Source organism: Amphibalanus amphitrite, unplaced genomic scaffold (genome assembly GCF_019059575.1).
Source record: "Amphibalanus amphitrite isolate SeventyFive unplaced genomic scaffold, NRLGWU_Aamphi_draft 000068F_arrow, whole genome shotgun sequence".
NCBI lineage: Eukaryota > Metazoa > Arthropoda > Thecostraca > Balanomorpha > Balanidae > Amphibalanus > Amphibalanus amphitrite.
In genome coordinates this window covers 1,199,645-1,221,604 of record NW_024881564.1, presented here as the reverse complement: position 1 = coordinate 1,221,604, position 21,960 = coordinate 1,199,645, and the positions used below count along the sequence as shown (strand labels likewise).

Genomic DNA, 21,960 nt, shown 5'->3' with positions numbered 1-21,960 from the left:
CATGGTTGTTTTTCTCGGTTTTGATGTTAGTGAGCGGGTCCTGAGCGTTGTGAATTGGATCGACGTATTTACGTAACGGTCATTTTGGGTGCGTACAATGTACAACTTTTACGTTAGCCTCTGCATAGTCAAAAAATGCCACAACTTTGCAACGCTCTCGCTTCGCCATTTTTGTGGGGAGGTGAAAGTTTGGTGAAAAACAGCTTTGATGGGTGCCCACAATGTGTATACATATATCAGGCTTTCTTATGGTCAGCTAAAGTCAGACCTACACACATCAACATAGGTTTTTCCACAGTGGTAAAAACCAAGGTAAAAACTCCGCTATTGACTAATCAATCACAGCAACGAGGGTCGACAGTCGACACCGTGCCTGTACGGTTTAGGTATCTGTCAAATGTCGTTAGTTTGTGGAAGCGCACTGGTGAGCCTCAATCGCCTTTCGTTCATTTGTTGAACTGTGTCTGATTATGCATCGTCATCACGTCGTGATCCTCTGCCTGTCATTCAGACGTGTTCGGACATTTCTTTCGCGCGTGAAAAATAAACATTATACGAGAAGCTCGGCCGAAACAAAGGGATTTGTCGCCAGCAACGTCAAGTTAAACTCGTGACGCCCCAATGTTTATGTAAATATGTGTATCATAGATCATAGGCCGTGGATGCGAAATTTAGCTGAATGTGGCGGTGTCACATTTATTGCCAGATATATGTGTAAAAATAATGAGGAAGTCCTGGTTGTCTCCGAGCCATTATTGATGCAATCAGATTGCTGTGTTCAGTCGCAAGTGTGGGCGACTGTTGAACCGAAATATAAATTTTCTGACTACGACCCTCTGCACACGGGACGGAATGTGTCGGGTAAATAGTTCCACCGACCAGCGGCTGACCAGCACCAATTCGGGTAAAATTGGCCATCGTCTTTGGCAGACCTTATAACTCACTGACATAGATCAAATTCACAGTCTGCACCATGCCGGTTCGTGTCCACTTATGTGGGCGTGAATGAACCCTTGCGCATCATTTACAGCAACGTCCGTTGGTAGTGCATAGTATCCCGTAAACCTCATACACGTGACACATCACCCTCACCCTTGTCGCGCCTCGCGGGCGTCCTCGCGTTAGTCTTTGATTGCCGACAATACACGATGTCGGTGTCTGTACACACGTACGCCCATCGATCCCGTTTCCACGGCTGTTCGAGTACACAGCGACCGTCGGCCGGAGTCCCGACCGTCCCACTCCAGCGGCGGCCCACAGGCGGCGGGGGCAGACTGCCGCCGGTATGGGTGACCCGAGGCTGGGCCGCCGGGACAGTTTGACTTCCCGGCCGCGGTCGCAGGGTCTGCCGCCGGTCATCAATTCGCCCGGGGTCCGGGTCGGCGGCAGGGAGGATGCACTCGACGAGACATTCCACTCCTTCAACAAAAGGTGAGGCTGGAGGGTAGAGGAGTGCGGTGCGGCTGCTAAGGGAGAGGTTTGTTCTATGAGTGGGTATTATGTAAACAGGTCGCAGACTAAAGAGGAGGTTTGCTGTTGTCGAGTCCCTTTGTCATTTTTGGCATCCGATGTCATTAGCAAATGTTATTAATTTGATCGTTCAGGCATGAATCAAACCAGTAGGTATTGCTCGCTAAAGCCTACTGCTTGGGGATAGGGTAAGGTGCCTAATTAGCGACCCCCTTAATTTGAACCGTCATTGCTCACGCTCTGTGGGTGCCACTGGCTTGATTTTCGGAGAGATCGTTCATTTTTCTATTAAAATAAAGTCATTTTCTGCCCCAATATTCACTAACTTATTTGTAGTGAGCATTTTGGCAAACCATTGCAAAAAAACGCTAATAGGGAACTCTTCCCGATTAGCGACCGGGGAGGGTCGCTAATAAGTCTATGGGTTTCCCCATATTAAAAATGGCAAAAAATGCGACGCCTGAAAAGATGAAATATGATCTCAGAAAGGTAACCTATACGCAAAGCACTCAATCACTTGAGCAGGAACGTTTATCCAACACATTTGCGTAAGTGTTAAAAACTGATCACGTGATGCACCGAAGGCGAAAAGAAGGCGGAAACCCAAATTTTGCGGGCTATCTCATATGATATTCGAGGTCTGCGCTGAATTCGGCACCCATGCAGTCGGTGACGACATTTGGCATCCCCTGCCACACATTGCAAGCTTCAGCAACACCTCATTTTCATTTCTCTCTTTTCCCCTTTCTTTCCCTTCTTGAGCTATTTGCGACCATGTCAGGCGCAAATAGGAAATATGAGTTGCGACACATTTTTAACCGCCATACTGTGCACAGTTGGGCGATTCACTATGGGAAAATGGCAATCAATTGAAAAAGGAATGTCGATTCAGAATAAAAAAGGTGCATCATCCTAATGTGCATCGCTTTTCATCAGAGAGGGCCCAAACACATTCGTTTTGGATAAGATACTCGTCATTTTTATTTAAACTCACCTGAAACGTCCCACCGGAAACATCGACGACCGGAAAATAATTTATTTTGATAACCAAAGTATGGCTGACCTTTTGACGATGTTTTTACCCCGTTTTCTCCTGCCAGTTTTTCTGTAAGGAGGTAGGTCGCCAATCGGAAAGGGTCGCTAATTAGGCACCTTACCCTATACAGGCATGTGATTTTGTCCATTGTCATTGTCGAAGGGCTTTTACCTGATAGATATTTAATTTGTTTATGCTTCATTCGTACCTACCTATTGGGCCGCAGCTACCTCTTCACTAGCTCTGCAGCGTCCATCACTCGTGTACCGACATCGTACGTGAGAACACAGTGTATATAAATAGAAGACACAGTACGACACAGTGCGTGAGAACACATCACCCCGCCCCCCCCCCCCATCCCCTTCCTCCCCGCAGTTTCGGCCGGAGCAGCGCGTTTCGCGGCAGTCTCCGCTCATCTATCCGCGCGTCTCGCTCGTCGCTCGAGGCGGGGCGGCCCGACAGCGCCCCGTTCGAGCTCGATGACCAGACGTGGGCGCTCAAACGCAAAAAGATCGGCCTCTCGCGCCGCACGGACCGCACGCTGGTCAAACTCACCGAGGAGGAGCAGCTACGGCAGATTCGGCTCAGCTTCATCGGTAACAACTTCCACCGAAAGGAGTGTGTGCTGTACCAGCCGCGGGCGGATAACAGCGGTAGGTGCCAGTGCGGCGCGGCGCCTGCGGAGCACAAGAATGGCGCACAGGCTTCGATTGCCGAGGAGGAGTGGTCGGCAACGAACGCCATCCAGGAGTTCAAGACGAATGCCTTTGGGCAGGTGAGTCGGAAAGGGAGGGCAAAGCCTCGCACAGCTTATAGCTTTTTAGGTCATTGGCTTACCGCACTAGCGTTTCAATTCCATGGCGCTGATGGCTAGCACCAATGAGGTGGACTGACGTCATGAACTTAATAAATTGAATTGCACGACCTGACCGCTGGGATTATTCGAGAAGCATTACTGTCACGCAACCAAACGTCTGCTGTGGTCCCTAATGCTCCGTATTGCGCCAACAGCCATTACGTACCACATGCACGTTCCATTGTTTTATTATCAACGTATTTGTGAAATTCGGTACGAACTGTATCTAAATAGAAAAAGTTACGTGACTCGAAATAATATTATGTTTTATTTCGATGGAGTTGATTGAGAGTGCCAATGCATTGACATTACTGTCTGCATCTTCCGCCATGAGTATTGTTGCCTACTCATGCATGCAATTGGCATTATAGACACGCAGTTTGGCCATCACCTGACCTTTGACCTGGTGACCAGGTCGAGTTTGTCAACGAGGACACGGGCTCGAGCAAGCCGAGCAAGTACCTTCGACTGTCGGACACGACGCCGATCTCTCAGGTGCTGACGCTTCTGGTGGACCACTGGCAGCTCTGCCACCCCCACCGGCCCAGCCTGGTTATATCGATACTCGGCGGCGCGAAAAACTTCCGGCTGGACGGGCGGAAGAAGCAGATCTTCAACGAGGGCCTCCTGAAGGTGCGTACCGGGAAAATATAGCTAATTTAGTGAACATGGACTGCAATGAGACGTTGAATTCCTATATTGGTGCATTCGTAATGTTTTCCTAATGTTTGCGTCTATGTACAGGGTTGGGCAGATAAATTGGGACAAAATACATATTTGCATTCAGAACGCCGTAGCTTAGAAATTTGTAAACGTAGGCATTTCAAATTTGGATCACATATTGTCACACCAATTTTACACATTTATCACCAAATATGGTCACCGTGGTCCACCTGCATCAGTCCTTATCGGTGCCTGGACTGGCCGCACGCGCGGCGAGATCTCCCGTCTGAAATGGCTCGTAATTGTAGCCAACTGGCACTGCTGAGGCTCACCACAGTCACATGGGGACGTTCGTTAGACTCACCCGCCAAAACGCCCCAGCAACCAGAACTTGTGTGGGCTGAGGTTTAATGAGGAAGGGGGCATTTTCCCTTGGGTGCAGTTTGCGGGATCCTCCGTTTCAGGAGATTTTGTATTTAATTTACTGTATGCCGGGGAGTTGACTCCTCGAAGAGCATCACTCCATGCAGGATGTTGCCTTCTTCCATCTTGTTGATTCGAACTGCCGGAATAATGGTTAGGTACGCTGTAATGGCGAACCCCCTCCCGATTCCGTAAAATAAGGGGGCCCCACGTGGCCGTCAGAAGTCACCGAGTGGAATGCCATCACCGAGGTCTGCTGCATGCTTTTTGTCACTAAGATTACGTCTTCTGGGCTGGTTGCGATGTTTCATGGTGTTTGCGGTTGTTCGTATGTTCGGTTATGGGGATACCATCGTCGAAAAAGACCTGCACGTGCTTGCTCGCTTCTCCAAGCCCTTCAAGAGGAAACAATCTTTTTAACGTCACAGCTGCTTCAACATCTATGTTAACAGGTTGATATGCATCAATGCATAAGAGTACATGTTTGAGGTGCTGGTATATCGCTTTCTCATGGCGCCGCTACCTTCGTTGTAAGCTCGCGCCACTGTTTTCGCGAGGATCCTCTGATTTAACTGCATTTTGCCTTTTAGCGCCCCTGGAAAACCGGGAGAGCGGCCGGTATCAATGCAATAAGTATGTAAGGATGAGTCAACATCTTCTCTTCCTCCAACGTGTACGTCTGTTCGATACACACTACTTTCAGCCATTTGATGGAGCATAATTAGAGTATTGGCATGCATGTGCGCGCGGACTAAGTTGATAGTGACTTGCTTAAGCCCACGTTCTGTGACCAGCCGACTCAAAATTACAACGCAACCTGCATAACATGGAAAAGTATTCATTAGCCTATATTTATGTTCAAAAATTATCTTAATCACTAAAAAAATAGTCGTTTTAGAGGAAGTTGAAATTTGTCCCAATTTATCTGCCCAACCCTGTATTTATTTGTTTCCCATTGTTTTATTGATCGCAATAGGTATAGGAACATGTGCATTTATATTGACGGCTTTGCCAAGTGTTAATTGTAATGTCTAAAGTACGATAGGTAACTTACCGTTTGGGTTTACGTCTCCAGGCCGCCAGATCGACCCACGCCTGGCTGATAACTGGAGGCTTCAACATGGGCTACATGAAGGTTATTGGTGACACCATCAACCAGGGACAATATCTCATCACGGTAGGCACCCGACGGCATCAGTATTTGTCCGTCTACGGCATGTGTTGATGACGCTGTGTTGCTGATATGCTGTTCAGACCGTTCAGTTTGAGCTGTCTGCGTTAGCATGGTAGCCTGTCCAGATGCATGCAATTTAAAGGGACCCTCCCACCTTAACATTAGTTTTGAGTTGAGATAGCCAAGTTTGCGGCCAGGCTCAGAAACCACCATTTATCCTGGTCGCAACCCCCGCAGCTTTATGGTGTTCAAGAAATTTCTTCCCTTTACTTGCAGGGTGGGACCAGCGTGGTCCCTATCTCTTAACCATTACGGGAGTCTGATGACGTCATCAGGCTTTCGAACGTCCGTTAAATGTTTGACTAAAACGTTTTGTAGCACGCGGTGGTATATGCTGCTTTGCGCGCAAAAAATGCCGCACTTTCAAATAAAGTCGCTAGGAACAGCGGAGATCCCAAAAAGTAAACAAAAGTAAAAGTCTAATATCTTGAAAACCGGTGAATATTTTTCGATGAAATTTGGTAGATATTCGTTTTTGCTCTTTCTGAACCGAACGACATCACTTTCATGCCAATTCATTAACTTTTTTGAAGGTGGGAGGGTCCCTTTAAGATTTGAAGTATGCACAATAAGGATTCTCCAAGAGGAGAGCCATTAGTTCTCGATAATTTGTAATAGTGTCTTCGTCAGTTTTTGCTGCCTTACTTCTTTAGTTCCATTTTCACGACTGGGCACGACTTCGGAAGAGGAATTATATCAAGTAACTGATCAATATTCAGCGAGTAGACGGTGCACGATGTATCTTTAAATATATCCCGTGTTTCCCCTCCCTATTTCCCCGTCTGGCTGCAGGGCGAAGGCGGTAAAATGACGCGAGGTATTCGCTGTTTGGCCATCTGCTCCTGGGGCTACATTCGCAACAAAGAGCTGCTGATCAACAAGGACTCCAAGGGGTTTAACCACGCCTCGTGAGTGCATCCAGACAATCCCAACCTACACCAAGCAACATACATAGGATGTTTGCGTAATGCATGTGATAGATACATGCTCGATATGCTTACGTCGTCTATATTCTTTATGAAAGATAATCAAGACGGCTGGTGATAGGAGCCGGTCGAGCGCAGCCAATTTATCCTCATTAATCGTATTGTGTTTCTTTCCAGATAAAGTCGGTTATCCCCAATAGGATATTGTTTTACAGAGCCACAGCTGTAGGAGTGATGCTTTTTTGTTTGCTTCATTTCGCAAGGCTGAAAAAAACTGGCTAACAAGTAACATGGAAGAAGTTATCCTCTTGGTTGAAAAGTGTCATTCGATATTTGTTTTTTTACGGTAGCTTGTTGCGGTAAAATGTGTTTGCTAGTCTTGAACGTGGTTACTTGTAAGTGCATATCTGTAGTGCCTAGGATCCAGGCTAGCGCATGTATGTAGACTGTAGGTAGAAGGCTCATGCATAACATGCATATTGTATGGCGCCTGATGTAGATTCACGGACTTGAATCAATAGGGTCCAATTCATAATTAATTGCGTGTTCATAATTTACTCGGCTGGAATCGCACCAAGTTGCATCGATCTGGGAGTGAGTACCGTAATTTGGTAGTACCTTATACCCAGCTGGTATTTCTAAATGAGCATTGTGGTGCACTGTGCAGTTGTAGGTACTTGTGAAAGGTCGACCGGTGTCCCTGAACACCAAATTTGATTTTTCTTAGCGTGTATTTTATTTACCATCGATGTTTTCACAATGCATATTATATTGTGTTAGGATACCAGTGGTGCACCTGTTGACTAGTTATGTCCCGACTCTTGATGGATACGCTTGAAAATGTGCAACCTTACCTGGATACCAGCTTGATCTGGTTCTTAGCCTAACCTAATTTGACTCTGACTCGACTCTGACCAAACCCTCACCTGACCCTGACCTGACCTGACCCTGACCCTAACCTGACTCCGACCTGACCTGACCGTGACCCTGGCCCTGCGTGACCCGACTTTGACCGAACCCTGACCTGTCCCTGTTCTTGTCTTGATCTGGCCCTGACCTTGACCTGAACCTGACCTGACCTCACTGCTAACCCTGACCTGACCCTGACCCATCACCCATTTACCCCAGATACAAGACATCCACGATAGTTCGCCCGCACGAGCCGGTGTCCCTGAACGGTGACCACACGCACTTTCTGTTGGTGGACAACGGGATGCGGGGAACCCCCACTGGGGCGGCCGAACTCAGGTGAGACTCCGGGAGGGGGGGGGGATGAGGGACACGACGGGGTCCCTAGCGGGTAAATGGTGATGATAATATTTTTAAGACGCTTTTTGTTTACGAGATGCCGACACATCATGATGCTTTTAGTGCATTGAAATGTATTGAAGCTCAACTTCGCTGGATCAGATCGTGGATCATTTGGCTCTCTAAACTTCATTGGGTTTGTTTGGATTCTAGGATCAGACGTTGTTTTCAAATAGGGCACGTAAACATATGTGAATCCGTACGATTCAGTTGTAGTTCGTACAATTTTCTCTGAGTATATTTACACAGTATACTTTCATTAACAATCCACCATTTATTATTCCATGCCGGCCCTGAACCGGGGCTTCACTCTGCAGTTCTCACCTACGCCGACCCCTCCCCCCCGCCGACTGCCCCCCCCCCCCCACCGCAGGGCCAAGCTGGAGGAGCGGATTGCCGACCCGGGTGTGGGCGGCCTGGGCATCCCCGTGATCCTGCTGATCCTGGAGGGCGGCCTGGGCGTGATCGTGGACGTGCTACACTCTCTGCGCCGCGGCATCCCCGTGGTGGTCATCCGAGGCACCGGCCGGGCGGCTGACATCATCGCCTTCGCACAGTGCGAGGTCGCCAAACGCAGCCGGTGAGCTAGCCAGGCCGGTAGTCAAAGGGACATTGAATCCTCTCTACGGAGCTGAATGATAAAGAATGACTTGAGGGCTGGCTGGGTGAAAGGCAGGGCCAGGAGCAGCGGGGTCGGGGTTGCGGTGTATGTGAAGTTAACAACATTAACGTAAAGTTTACAAGTTATCAAAGGTATATGAAACTTATGTGTGGTTGGTGATGGCAAGTCTGACTTTGAATGATTTTTTTTCTGTGCGGGAAACCGACTTAAAAGCCTCACGTTTCGTCTAGCACTCAACTAGGTTCTTACATGTCATTTCTCATCGTCAGTCAGCAGCCACAGTTCCGCTCAGCCACAAGAAAGCGGCTCAAGCAAATGCTTGAAGAGGCCTACAATAAAAGTCACCGGGGAACTCAGGAGGAGCTGCACTCGTAAGTAACTCCAATTTTCGCCTCTGATCTACATAGTTTTGCTCTTCGTGAGTACTCTTTGGCGTTTGCTAACGTCAATAGTTTCGTGTAGTGTATTCGGTTGGACGGGATAACGCAGGACAAGAGACGGACATTGTACGGGACAATTTAGACAACATATACCACCGCCGTCCCTCAAACCCCTCTGCCTTCCGTTCATCGCCTCAGATCCACTTAAAGCGCTGTCTCCAATTGAACACAAGCTCCGCGTTTCCGTACAGCCGAGGCACATCGTAGGCTCCCGGGCCCGGCGGCCGACCACGAGGGTCCGTCCAGTTCCCGGCCCGCTGAGCCGAGGACAAGAACGGCGGCCGCTGTCGGTTGAAGGTCGGCAACGAGCCGCAATCCACGCCAGCGGTGTTGTACTCGCCGGGACCGGGGCTGATTTCGACCACCTCCTCGGGGCCCTCGGGCGCGATGGTGCGGCCGCCGCCCAGCAGGTTTGACTCGGAGTGGCACCGCGAGTACTGGTTGGGCGCCGGCAGTCGGCGGCCGCGTCGAATCGGGTCGTCGAGCCATGTGATTCGGCGCACACCGTCGCGAAAATCGGACTCGGCGCCGTGGGCGACTTTGTTCCGCTCCGCCGGCCCGACGTCGTAGTGGTTTGGGCCCGGGTAACGGGCGTTTCGCCGCAAACGTGGTAGTTCGCCATCGCGCAGTGTGTGAGACTCGAACTGAAATCGTACCGGCGGCACGCGCAGTTTCCAGTTGGGACACTTCTCCGGCGAGTAGGTATCCGGAGAGGGGATCCAGCCCTTGCGGGTCCACTCATCACCCGTCTGCGCGGGTCCCGTGAATACCCGACTAACTGTGGAGTGGCTGTAGTCGGCGCGCTGAAACCGGTCGTACTGAACGCGCACATCGGCCGGCGACGCGTCGATGTCGATACGCATCGGCGGCATGCGTCGCGACCGGGACGCCAGGGGTCCGAAGCCGACGACGGAGAAGGACGGGCCACCGGCCGGGAACAGGCGCTCGGTGCGGTACGCGTCTGGCGCCGGGTTCTTATTGTGCTTGTAGTGGAACCGGCTGGCGCGGATGGAGAAGCCGAGCGGCTCCTCGGGCTTGGGTTCCCGGCCGCAGTACCGCAGCAGCTGTGCGCACGTGATGCCCGGCGGCGGCAGAAGTGGAGGTGCTGGCTGGGACGCCGCCATTTCGAAACGCGCAGCTGCAGTCGCCAGTCAGTAGCTAAGGACTGTCAGGAGTTTTGAAACGCTACTCTGCTATAACTGTACTGCTGTTGATAGAAAAGGTTCGTCAAAATTTTGCATAATACTGAAAATAATTTATTCCTTTGCCAATTTTTCGAAACGTAAGTCGTTTTGGTAGTGTACGTGGCAAGGCGGCATCCTTTGTGATATTTGCAAAATTTGCAAGAGGGTCCTTGCATCAAAACGTGCCATTTTCTGATTCATAACTTCCTCGATATAAAATGTCTTTCGCTAGCCCATTTTGCGAATCAATGTGTATTTGCAGCTGTTTCTTTTTGCACCAGCAAGGCAAGGCTTGTGCCAAATTCCCCGCTATACTTTTTCAGGTACGTCGATAAGCTAGAAGAATGCATGGAGTTCGTGGATCTTATCAACGTCTTTGATCTCAACAGCGAACAGGAACTTGACGCAGTCATTCTCAACGCTCTCATGAAAGGTGTGATTTCAGACGATTGTAACTTTGTATTGCACTTATGGCCAATAGTCTGTTGCTTCATGTTTTGGGGTTTAGGGTCGTTTGTCATGTACTTTGTTTTATTAACGTACTTCAAAATATGTGCACCTTACTAATTACCTTCTTGTTATTTTGAACTGATATTCCGTCAACACTTACGGTTTCAAATGCCGACGCCTCCAAACTACCATCTTATGAGAACTATTGTCCCTGGAGCGTCAGACCCAAGGCTATATAAAGTCAGACCCACTGTAACGCGTCACGGCGCTCGTTCTCAGAGTCTGGCATCACTGAGGACAGCCTGCTGCCGATGGAGCCGCTCCAGCTGGCGCTGATGTGGGACCGGCTGGACATGGCCGAGAAAATATTCAGCGGTGAGCAGGGAACGCGTGCTTATTTACAGGGAAATACTTACGTAGAGCATGGTCAGGGCAGCTGACCTGACACTAGATTCTGACTTCGTTCATAATTACTGCTGCCAATTAAACGTGTGTCGAAGCATGGATATTGGATATGTCATGTGTCACCGTTTAGCTACCACTTGCCAATACCGACCGTCTTTTATTTGATAGTTTCGCTTATATGTATGATGCGTGGGCTTGCACCTATTATCGATGCATACCCACATGCCTAACTCTCCCTGCAAGTTAGCTTGTGTGAGACCACGCCCGCACCAGCTAAAACACTGCACGGCATTTGGCGGACGCACGAAGACGGGTCGGTAAATCATGCGTATGAATTATTTCAGCCTTGTCGGTGTCCAATCTCCGTTATTTAGCCGTCCCGAAAAAGGCACGCTGTGCATCACTCCCTAGCCAACGTTACACGGTCGTAGATCGGCGACATCGGGCAGGCGGCACAGCATAACTTCAGGCGCTCTTCACGATTGCCATCTACCGGCAGGAAGCGCAAGCTATTGTATTGTATTGTATTGACAATCGCCGACACTCCACAAACACAGTAGTGGCTGTTCCGTGTCGTAAGTCACGAAGTAAAAACAATGCGATACGTAGGTAGATGGGCATAAAAGAAACATACACTCACGTCATTCACCACTTTCACACAGATCCTAGGCCTGTCACCCCGCGGAGTCCCTATTACGCTGCGACTTAATGTAACGCTGGAAACGAGCCGGGTCAAGTTCGATGACAGCCGGTGGAAGTTTGTTTAAAAGAGATGTTGCGCGATATAAAAAGGAGCGTTGCCCGGCTGCTGAGCGAGTAAAAGGAGGTCTAAAATGCCGGTCCTGTCGAGTGCTACGGTCACATCGTTGTTGGCGCGATTCACCGAAAGTCACAAACAGAGATGAAATGTCAGCCGGCTCGTCATACACAATTGCCTTATGGGCCACAGCCATTGCTGATATCTCGTACATACGTCGAGGACAGAGCAGTCCAAGGTCCTCTCGCGCGCGAGACACGTGATCGTACTTTCTGAGGCCAGTGATCACCCTGGTAGCAAAGTTGATCACGCTGAGCAGCCGTGAGTCGTTTTTTGCGGTACCACCGCCATATACAGAAATACAGTATCTCACGCGCGAGAGGACCAGACCGTCGACAACAGTTCGCAGTACGCCCCGCGGGAGGAGATTCCTCAGATGGCGGAGACCGATCAGGAGGCCAATACAACGACGGACCACGTCACCAACGTGTGCGTCCCAGCTAAGGTGGCGATCAAAGATCAAGCCCAAGTTTTTTACTGTCTGGCTCTCCTGAACGGTCTCCCCACCGACCCGTACGCTGACAGGGGATAGGTCACGTGTGTTCTGCCGGGTACCAAGGACGATGATTTCAGTTTTGGATGCGTTGAGCTTTAGACCATGGGCATGGAACCATGTAGACAGGGTGCAAAGTGTGAGTTCCATGCGTTGGATAAGGGAAGGAAGGTTGCGTTTGGTGTCGGATATAAGGATTTGGGTGTCGTCAGCGTACTGGGTCACATGAGCGTCCGGCGCGTGCAGGCTGAGGTCGTTGGCGAAGATGGTGAACAGGAGAGGACCGAGGGCAGATCCCTGGAACACTCCCATGGCATTAGGGAGAGGATCTGAGACCACTCTGTCACCAGAGGGAGATGTGATTGAAACGGATTGGGTATGACCGGAGAGATAGGAGGCGAACCAGGCTGGGTGAATGTTGTACTGCTGGAGCTTGGTAAGGAGCAGGTTGTGAGGGATGACGTCAAAACACTTGCTGAGGTCCAAGAGGCAAAGGAGTGAGAGGTGGCTACGGTCCATATTGGAGAAGATCCGGTTTGTGACTGTGAGCAGAGCGGTCTCAGTGGAGTGACGGGGGCGGAAACCATGCTGGGATGGGGATAGGAGGTGATTGTCGGACATGTGGGCGAGCAGCTGTCGCTGCACCACACGTTCGACAATCTTGGTAACGACAGGAACAATGGAAATAGGACGGTAGTTGGATATTTGGGTCGAGTCACCGGATTTGAAAATAGGATGAACCAGAGAGTGTTTCCAGGCATCGGGGATGTCACATGAGGTGAGTGAGGAATTAATGATATGGAGAAGGATAGGTCCGATGGCGTCAAAACTAAGGATAAGGATACGGATGCATATACCGTCAGTCCCACACGCACCGGAACGCTTCATGGAGAACATGACCTCCCGCAGGGCGCCCAAAGTTGTGCCCGACACCCGAAACCCGCACGCCCCCACACGCGGCAGACGGCACGGAATGTCCGGCGGCGGCCCGAGATCGGACAGGCCGGCCGCGACACGGGGCCCGACATTCACAAGCTAGTGTGGGTCCTGCGGTGCAGCATCATTCCAGGCGCTTATGCGTGCTGCCATCTAGCGACAGTTATGCAAAGCTTTGCCGGTACAGCCTATCTTCAGGCGCTACAGCTAGTGCCATCTATTGGTGAAGTTACAAGCCGCCTCGGTCGGGCCGCCGCCAATGATCTGACGCTCAATATACGGTTATTGCAATTTGTAACCGTGTGTTTCTGCCTCAGGTCGCCACGACTGGCCTCCCGGCTGTCTCGATGACATGCTGACAGAGACTCTGCTCAGCAACAAAGTGGACTTTTTCAATCTGCTCGTGCTCAACGTTGTCTTCCTGAAGGACTACCTGAACGTCCGGCGTCTGCGGCTGCTTTACAACCTAGCGGTGCGTTGGAGACTGCCCGTATGACTTAAATAGCTAGTTAAACGGTATTGTTTTCCTTAATGTCGGATTTTTCATTGAACTAAATCTTAGACCTTAATTCATTAATTCATGCTTTATATTCAGTGTTCATGAATTAATACGGTATGTTGGATGTTGGTGTTGCGTATGAAAATGGCTATTAAATAGGCGTCAACGATTGTCATCAGCGTCGGTCCAGAGTCTCAGTCACGAAAAGCAATAGACTTGTTAATCATCAATTACATTTTTACCGCTCACACCCTCAGAGCTCGGCTCGTTCCTCTCTGCGCCGTGCCATGGAGCGTCTGGGTATGGCCACCGATTCGACCACCATCCACCTGCGTCACGTGGACCGTCTGCTGACACACATCCTGCGCCGTCACGAAATGGAGCTGTACGACCGGGATGATCCGCGGCCCACGCACCGCGACCCCAAGCTGGACGAAATGCAGTTCCAGGTGGGCTTTGAGAAGATGGAGGGGGGGAAGAGGATAGGTGTAATGTGTGTTATAAGAGTGTGTTGGTAAGAGCGTCGTTTCCTATATTTCTACGGTCGTTTCTGAGCGCATTTTTAATAACGTTTGCTTTTCTGCGAAGGAGAGGATATCTAACAAAGTAAACGCAACTTGGATAAACTCGTTTACAAGCATTTCTGAATGTCCTCAGGATGCTTTCATAAGCGGTTCTGCATTATCTGAAAACGCACTTTATTCAGGCTCTTCGCCGAATTACTAACGATCAATGAGCACTCATTTTTTCTATTCACCCTGCGCGTCCGTTTCAGGAGCCGTGGGACGAGCTGTTCCTGTGGGCGGTGCTCAACTGTCGCCAGCTGCTCGCGCGACACGTCTGGACCCGTACCTCGTCGCCAGTGACGTTTGCCGTCATCGCCACTGCCATCTACCGGCACTACTACGACTCCACCAGCAGCGACAACAACCACATGAGGGACATGTTCGAGGCCCACTTCGTCGAGTTCAAGAAACTCTCAGTCGAGGTGAGGTGATGGGTGGTTACTGTGCTCATTTACATTTCGTAAACGAAGTAAAGTGCACGAATTCGATTGCGCTCGTTAACGTGATGACAAAACACTAGGCATACCTACGTACTGAGAGTACGTTAAGATGTCTTTTACGAAACAGAAAATGAATCTTTGGCTCATGTTGTTTCTCATCGAAAGCCCCGTCTAAGTATCGTCCTTCGGAAAGGCAAATGCCAACTCTTCCCTCTCGTTCCCCGGGGCAGCTGATCCACGTGTGCTACGAGCGGAACAGTCTGCAGGCGGTCTCTCTGGCCGAGCGGCGTCAGGAGAGGCTGGGCGACATGAGCGTGACGCTCCTGGCCATGTTCGCCGACAACCGCGCCTTCCTGGCCACCCCCTGCTCGTACGAGTCCATCACCCAGACCTGGATGGGTGCCATCCGAAAGGCGTCCTCGTCGGTCATCTGCCTGGCTATCTTCTGTCCGCTGCTGGTGTGGACGCGAGCGGTGCGCTTCCTGCCCCTGGGAGACAGCGGTGGCGAGCTGGGACCGTTCCAGAAGCTCCTGGCCTTCTACAAGGCGCCGTTCACCAAGCTGATCGGAAATGCGATCAGCTACGCGGCGTTCTTGGTGCTCTACACCTACATGATCCTGTTCGACTTTCGGTTCGAGATGCAGCTCACGGAGAAGATAGTCATCTTCTGGATTTTCACCATGTGCCTCGATGTTCTCAGACAGGTTGGTGTCGCTGATTTCACTATGTCATGAAATGTCGCTGTATGTAATTGTTCATTGAGATGAATATGTACATGCATCATGCTTTGTTCATTGCATTACGTAAATTCAGCCATGAAATGCAGATGTGGTACTTTTTTTTCGTTTATTCGTTTTCTATGGACATTGACCACTTCGTGGCGTAGTACGATGGAAGCTCATTTATTTTCGTACACAATCTGCCCCACCAGCCGTCAATAAACTTATCACAATGAGTGACTGTTCCACCCACGATCCAATTTTTGACCTCCCCCTCCTCTCTCCACCCTTCCCCGTTCCAGATTACAACCTACCCGTCCGAGACGCTGCAGGGCAAGCTGGCGGACTGGATCGCCTCCATCTGGAACAAGTTCGACTTCCTGACCTTACTGCTGGCGCTGCTGGCCTTCTGTCTGCGCATGTTCACCATCACCTTCCCCTACGGCAGGATCGCATACAGCCTCAACACGTGCATCCTCTACATCCGCGCATTCCGCTTCTACCACATCGTGTTCAAGCTGGGACCCAAGCTCGTCATTCTCTACAGAATGGTTCGTCGAGCGAGGCTCAATGGTTTGCCTATTTTGGGTTAAATGATGGTGTTTTTTATTAGCGAAGACGTCTTTGTTTACTGCCTTTCTGACTTCTACCTGTAAGTTGCAAGCACTATATAAAACTTGCTCGTTTTAGATCTGACACGCTTGATTAAAAGATAATAACGATTAACGACATGCGTTTCGATATGGAGCAGCCTGAGGCAGACGAGAAGTGCCTGATTCATTGCTCAAGCATTCCTTGAGCCCCTGGGCTCTGTCCACTTACGCCTGTCGCCAGATCGACGAGGTGTTCAACTTTATGCTGCTGCTGGTGGTGTTTATCCTGGGCTACGGCGTGGCGGCGCAGGCTCTGCTGTACCCGGTGCGGCCGTTCTACCTGTACGTCTTCAAGGACATCTTCATGGTGCCCTACTGGCAGATGTACGGAGAGCTACAGCTGGAGACCACGGAGGGTGAGCGGTGGCAGACGGGCGATGGGGTCTGGTGCGGGGTCGGAGCTGTAAATGAGAAGGGGAGGATCAATTAAAATGGTAGAATCCTGCATGAAAACTTGTACACAGATGAGGCTTCGGGCTCTTGATGTATGATAGTAAATTTAAGTCGGAAACAACGCTTACCATACAATTGCTGCCGTCCTACTATGCAATACATTCCTATACACCGATCACCTCATATTTCGATCTCACATCATGCCTATTTTACACATAAATGCGTTTTCTGAACGTCGTTTCCAGTCGTGAAGCCTTTAGCACTGCTAGTCTCCGCTAACAACTCCTTTCCTTTGCGACCCCCTCCCCCAGCGCCCGAGTCGGAGGTGTGCTACGACTCGTCGAACTCCGGTCAGATCTGCGAGGACATTACCCACTACGCCCAGGTGGTGCCGCCCATGTTGGCCATCTTCCTGCTCATCGGCAACGTGATGCTGCTCAACCTGCTCATCGCCGTCTTCACGTGAGAACTGGGGGCTCTGTGGTCAGGCGTCGTTGTCTTTTTGCGCTTGTTAAGACCTAAGGTCGTTTTGAAAGGTACTTCGCCGGAAAGAACGTTTGTTGTTTGTTTGCGTGTACTGTCTAACCAGTTGAGACAATACGACTTTCTGTTTCGCCTTGAAAGTTGAGACGTTTGGAAACGTCAAACCATTGAAGGACGCTTATCCGAAGTCCGTCGTTTCCCAATATCACTACCAAACAAAGCGTTCGCCCAGGTATGAGGACTGTCTTATCTCCGCAGTAACGTGTTTGAGAAGGTTCGCGAGAACAGCACCGAGATCTGGAAGTACGAGATGTTCCGACTGGTGAAGGAGTACGAGGAGAAGCCCGGCCTGGCGCCGCCGCTCATCATCCTCGAGCTCATCTGGGTGGCCGCCAAAAAGACCTGGAAAGTCTGCTGCCGACGGAGAAAGGAAAACCGTGAGAGCACAAAAGGGAGAGTTTCCTATGATCGGGGCGGCACGTGAAAATATTATTGTGATAAAATGAGCCAACATAAACAGATCGAAATCGGAATTAGTAGAATCTTCCTGATTCTGATAAGTTAGATACTGATATGTAGAATGGAGCAGTAATCAGACTAGCCATGTCGATCCGATGAAGCCGTCCATTTTATCCCTCCTGCACCTGGACGTGCGCTTATCGAGTAAAAAAAGAGCAATAAAAAACGTCCTCACCTCTAATATCATGCAATTAAATGTATTTGGTAGTACCTATTACCTAACTCAGTATGTACCTTATCAAGCCTAAATAAACCGTGCTCGATGTTTTCTCATAAAAGTACATGGCTTGGTAGAATTAAGCAGCACATTTTTATCTCCGTATTACTGTACAGTAATCTTGATATGACCGACATTTTCTCTGTCCGCACCACCGGCAGTTAAGCTGTACCTGCAACGTCACCTGGCCAACCTGGCTGTGTTCGAGCGGGAGTGCATGGCGTATTTCCTACAACGGGAGAAGGAAGCCAGGTCGAACCAGACGGACGAAAAGCTCGCGAGAATTGAGGAACGGTATGTGACAGGCTGCTGGGAATCAGCCATGACAGGTTCAGCGGTTATGAAAGCGGTTATACTCGTTAAAACGTTCCTATTTCGATTAACGATTGTCATACGATAAATCAAAGTCCGATCTTCTTCGCTCGTGGATTATTCGTGCAACTGATTTTTTTTTTTTGACTTTTGATGTTTTGGCTTTCGCTGCATAATCGTGCAGATTATACGTTTTCAGTTTTACATTTGTTTATTATCACCTTAGGTGGTGTTTATTTCGTAAATGAGGGCGTTTGTACTCTACTATTTACTGACAATGATGTTTTTCAGACTGGCCGCCATGGCTATGCAGGGCGAAAATGATCTTGAACGGTATGTATTTTATAATTAAGACGTGCCTTCCATGGTATACTCTTATGTCTATTGTCTTCGGTTTAACACGCGCACCGACGGGGATATCCGCCCCCCCCCCTGAGGTTTTTCGCGGATAGCGGGAAAACCGCGTCGCGTAGCGCCGCGAAATTCGGTACGACTATTCTCTCATCAATTTTACACATGGTGTGCAAGTTTGAACCTCCTAACTTTTAAGGTCAGGTCACCAGGTCACTTTGAATGACCCAACCTCAAGTCACTTTTTTGCAACTTTGTCACCGTGCCAGAGCTACAGTAGATGTCGGAGGCCTTTGAAAGTCGCAGGATGTTATAAGGTCATTAGTAGCTACAATTTGTATATCTCGGAATTTTGATGTCGGTGACCTAAGGTCAGGTCAATTTCGCGACCTCCCCATTATAAGTCAATGGGGGAAAAATCAACCCCCTTTTTTACCACTAAAACGGGTCGGAATGGCCCCATATACCATACATGACTTCATATACGATCAACCTTCACTACCTTGAGGTCTGTTTTGTTGTTTGGCAGCTGTAAGGTCATGTGACGTCATCAAATGTCACCAAAGGTTTTTTGCCAATAACTCCGTACAGGAACAAGATACAGCCGGCAGCCGCGCGGATGGTCTCATTGTGTTCAGCTCGTCAAGACGCATCGAATGATATACATGATGACCTCGAGGTCACGTGACCTGACGTCAACCTTTAACCTTGACCTTTCGAGGTCAACATATATATCATTCGATGCGGATTGACGAGAGGATCACGATGATGCCCATAGTTTGTTCCTATCTTGACTAATTCGAAAGTTATTCGAGAAAAACTCTCTCCATATCTAGCGCCGCCATTTTGACTTTTTCGATCCCTGTGACGTCATCTTTGACCTGACCTGAAAATGACCTAGTAAAAATTGTAGACCTTGTCCGTGCGTATCCGATGCCGTTTATCGCTTGTTGCTATCTTGCTTCGTTCTCGAGATCTCAGGGGGGGCGACCGCCCCCCGTCCGTACGAAGTTGGCGCAGACCCCCGTCGGTGCGAGTGTTAGGAGGAAGGAACATTAAATAATGTCCATGGAGATCGCAGTTTATGTATGACATCAATGTCGTGCAGCCATGTGTACGCTCAGGTATTACCTATTATTGCTTGAAGTGTTTCCGGTAGAAGACTTCTCCACCTCCGACGCGGGTTTACAATTATCTCGTTTAACCCACGAGCCGCTGGGGGGGGGGGGGGCATAAAGTTGCCCCCCCTTTACGTTTTGTGAAATATCTCCGAAACCTGATGAGCTACGAACGTGAAACTTGGCATAGCTTCAAATGAATACCTAGGCAATGTTTGAGGAAAGTTTGGTAGTTGTAGCACCTAAGATGACGTCAGAGTGACGTCATAAAGTTTTGTCGTTTTCCGATATGGACCGTTTCTGATGACGCTGAGCATGAAACTCGACTGTAAATGAACTAGATAGCACCTGATGTCATCCTAAAACATCTTACTACACTTCCATCTAGTTTCTGACCAATAATCGGCCCTTTATATTCGGTCCCATATATGTGATGTATCGTGAGGAATATGAGAGTCGCAAATCTATAATTTCACCTATGACGTCACTGTGACGTCATTTCAAATGGGATTGACACCAAATTTGGACACAACCTCGGCTAGGTATTCAGGAAGATGTGTGCAAAGTTTCGCTTCTCTATCTCTTCGCGTTGCGACGATATCGTCGCAGAAGTAAAGGGGGGGCAACTTTATGCCCCCCCCCCCCCAGCGGCCGGCGGGTGGCGCGGAGGCCCAGCGGCCGCCGGTTTAAAGTTTTACGACAAGTTCTTGCATTATTAACCAATTAGAGCATAAAAGACGGGCGGACGGGCGTCGAGAACGGACGAATGGATGGACGTGTTATATTGCAGTGATTTTGAGCTTGCTCTGACGTTTAATTTATTTTCAGCGTGGAGGACATACTCATGGCAGTGGAAAGAAGCCACGGAGGGAACCGGGTAAGTGCTACAAAAAATACACGTACAAAGTTGCGTATCTTTTATCATCTTGTCACATGCCATAACTCAGTGTCTCAGCGAATGTGTAAAATTCTTTCATCGAAATTGACATACCCTCCCCTGCGCCCGTCTCTGTTCCCCAGCCCCACAGTCGAGTCACTCTGGCGGTGCCCTCCGACTCCGACTCCGACTCCGAGTCGCTCCAGGCCACGACGAGGGGCGGGGCAGTGCCATCCCTCCGTCTGCCGTCTGCGCATGCGCGAATCGGTCACCTTGAGCGGCGACTGGCGAATCTGACTGATGAGTTCAGTAGTCAGAGAGTGGACACGGAGCGACTGCTACAGCGGGTGCTGGAGCGGCTGCCGCCCCCGGCCACCGCACAGGGGCTCAACGGAGCCCCAGCCGCAGCACAGCAGGGGCTCAACGGAGCCCCAGCCGCCGCGCAGCACGGTTCTAACGGGTTCGCAGTAGGCCTCGCGACGCCAGACCGCTCCCGAAGCAGAGCGTTTAGTAGGGAGAATGGCGGTGAGGAAAACGGGTAGAGGATCGGAGCGGAGAGAGAAGTGGAGCGGAGAGAGGAGTTGTGTGGTAGCCTGGTGTGCCTGCCTGTCAAGTTAGGAGTGCTGACCGAACTACATATGTTAGTGCATTTGTACCGGTGATATTTGGTGATAAGTGTTATGCTGTTGACTGTCACTGTGCGATGCCAGCGACGTTGGAAGACGCATGCAAACGGAAGTTACCTTGAAATAGCATTACGCTGTGTAATGTATGTAAGTACATCGTGCAATAGCTGGATCTTGCCTTTCGGACACCCTTTTCGATCAGTTATATTTTTATACATGTTGTTTGAGGTGATATTTGTATTTATTTATTCGTTTACTTATTTATTAGTGCCCTTTTATGTTGCGAACGATGAGTTGAATCAGAAATACACATATTCAGTTCAGTCCAAACTGCTATTTTTTTCATTATTTGAAACGTTCTCCGTCTGACGCTAAAGGGAACTATGGAGCACATTGATCTGGGCCGCCACCATGGTGCAGTGTCGCGGCTTATTTCCGTGAGGAAGAGTGAAGACCACCCAGCCACGCTACGGCTACTTGCTTACGGTCACTCTGCTCACCGTTCCGTGCTTCTATCCTTAGGATACAGAAATCCTTCTCCTCCACGCCGCAACCCCCCTCCGGGCTGGACAGGCACCTTTATCTCATGCGGGCTGCTCCCTTGGAGCGGCACGGCTGCTCCCGAGGGAGCGCACCCCGTAGCCGGGTGCAGTGAGTGCCTTGGGGCTGGATGGCCTGTCCTCTGGACGGGCTCAGCCCCGGCGACTCACTACGCCAGTCACCCCGTGAAATGGAAAGAGGTTCACTACAGTGACAGCGGATTTATTACGAATTAACACGAGCCGGTCCGCTCGTCGACCAGACGCGGCGGCGGTCGCAGGCCGAGAGAGCGACGTAACGGAAGTTACTAATAACTCCAACTATGGCCGCCAGGTGGTGGATGCAGACAGCGCTGCAATGCGTGAACGGGGGCAACGCACATCT

The 21,960-nt window shown here is 49.9% G+C and overlaps 1 protein-coding gene across 1 annotated transcript; it reads left to right on the top strand.

The window, feature by feature from the left end:
- Window positions 1-1,285: 1,285 nt before the first annotated feature.
- LOC122378913 (transient receptor potential cation channel subfamily M member-like 2) lies at window positions 1,286-21,366 on the top strand. The gene is made up of 22 exons (XM_043360559.1): window positions 1,286-1,431; window positions 2,882-3,281; window positions 3,777-3,995; window positions 5,524-5,625; window positions 6,475-6,590; window positions 7,737-7,856; window positions 8,290-8,496; window positions 8,808-8,909; window positions 10,486-10,595; window positions 10,892-10,987; window positions 13,581-13,735; window positions 14,020-14,211; window positions 14,538-14,750; window positions 14,999-15,472; window positions 15,790-16,038; window positions 16,322-16,496; window positions 16,845-16,995; window positions 17,275-17,453; window positions 17,914-18,046; window positions 18,356-18,397; window positions 20,362-20,410; window positions 20,554-21,366. The coding sequence occupies exons 1-22, from the start codon at window positions 1,286-1,288 to the stop codon at window positions 20,950-20,952; spliced, it is 4,029 nt and encodes a 1,342-aa protein (XP_043216494.1). The 3' UTR covers window positions 20,953-21,366.
- The last annotated feature ends 594 nt before the right edge of the window (window positions 21,367-21,960 follow it).

Coding starts and splice junctions, on each gene's coding strand:
- LOC122378913 (XM_043360559.1), top strand. CDS start 1,286: ATGGGTGACCCGAGGCTGGGCCGCCGGGACAGTTTGACTTCCCGGCCG. Junction 1,432..2,881: donor TTCCACTCCTTCAACAAAAG/GTGAGGCTGGAG, acceptor TCCTCCCCGCAG/TTTCGGCCGGAGCAGCGCGT. Junction 16,039..16,321: donor TCGTCATTCTCTACAGAATG/GTTCGTCGAGCG, acceptor GCCTGTCGCCAG/ATCGACGAGGTGTTCAACTT.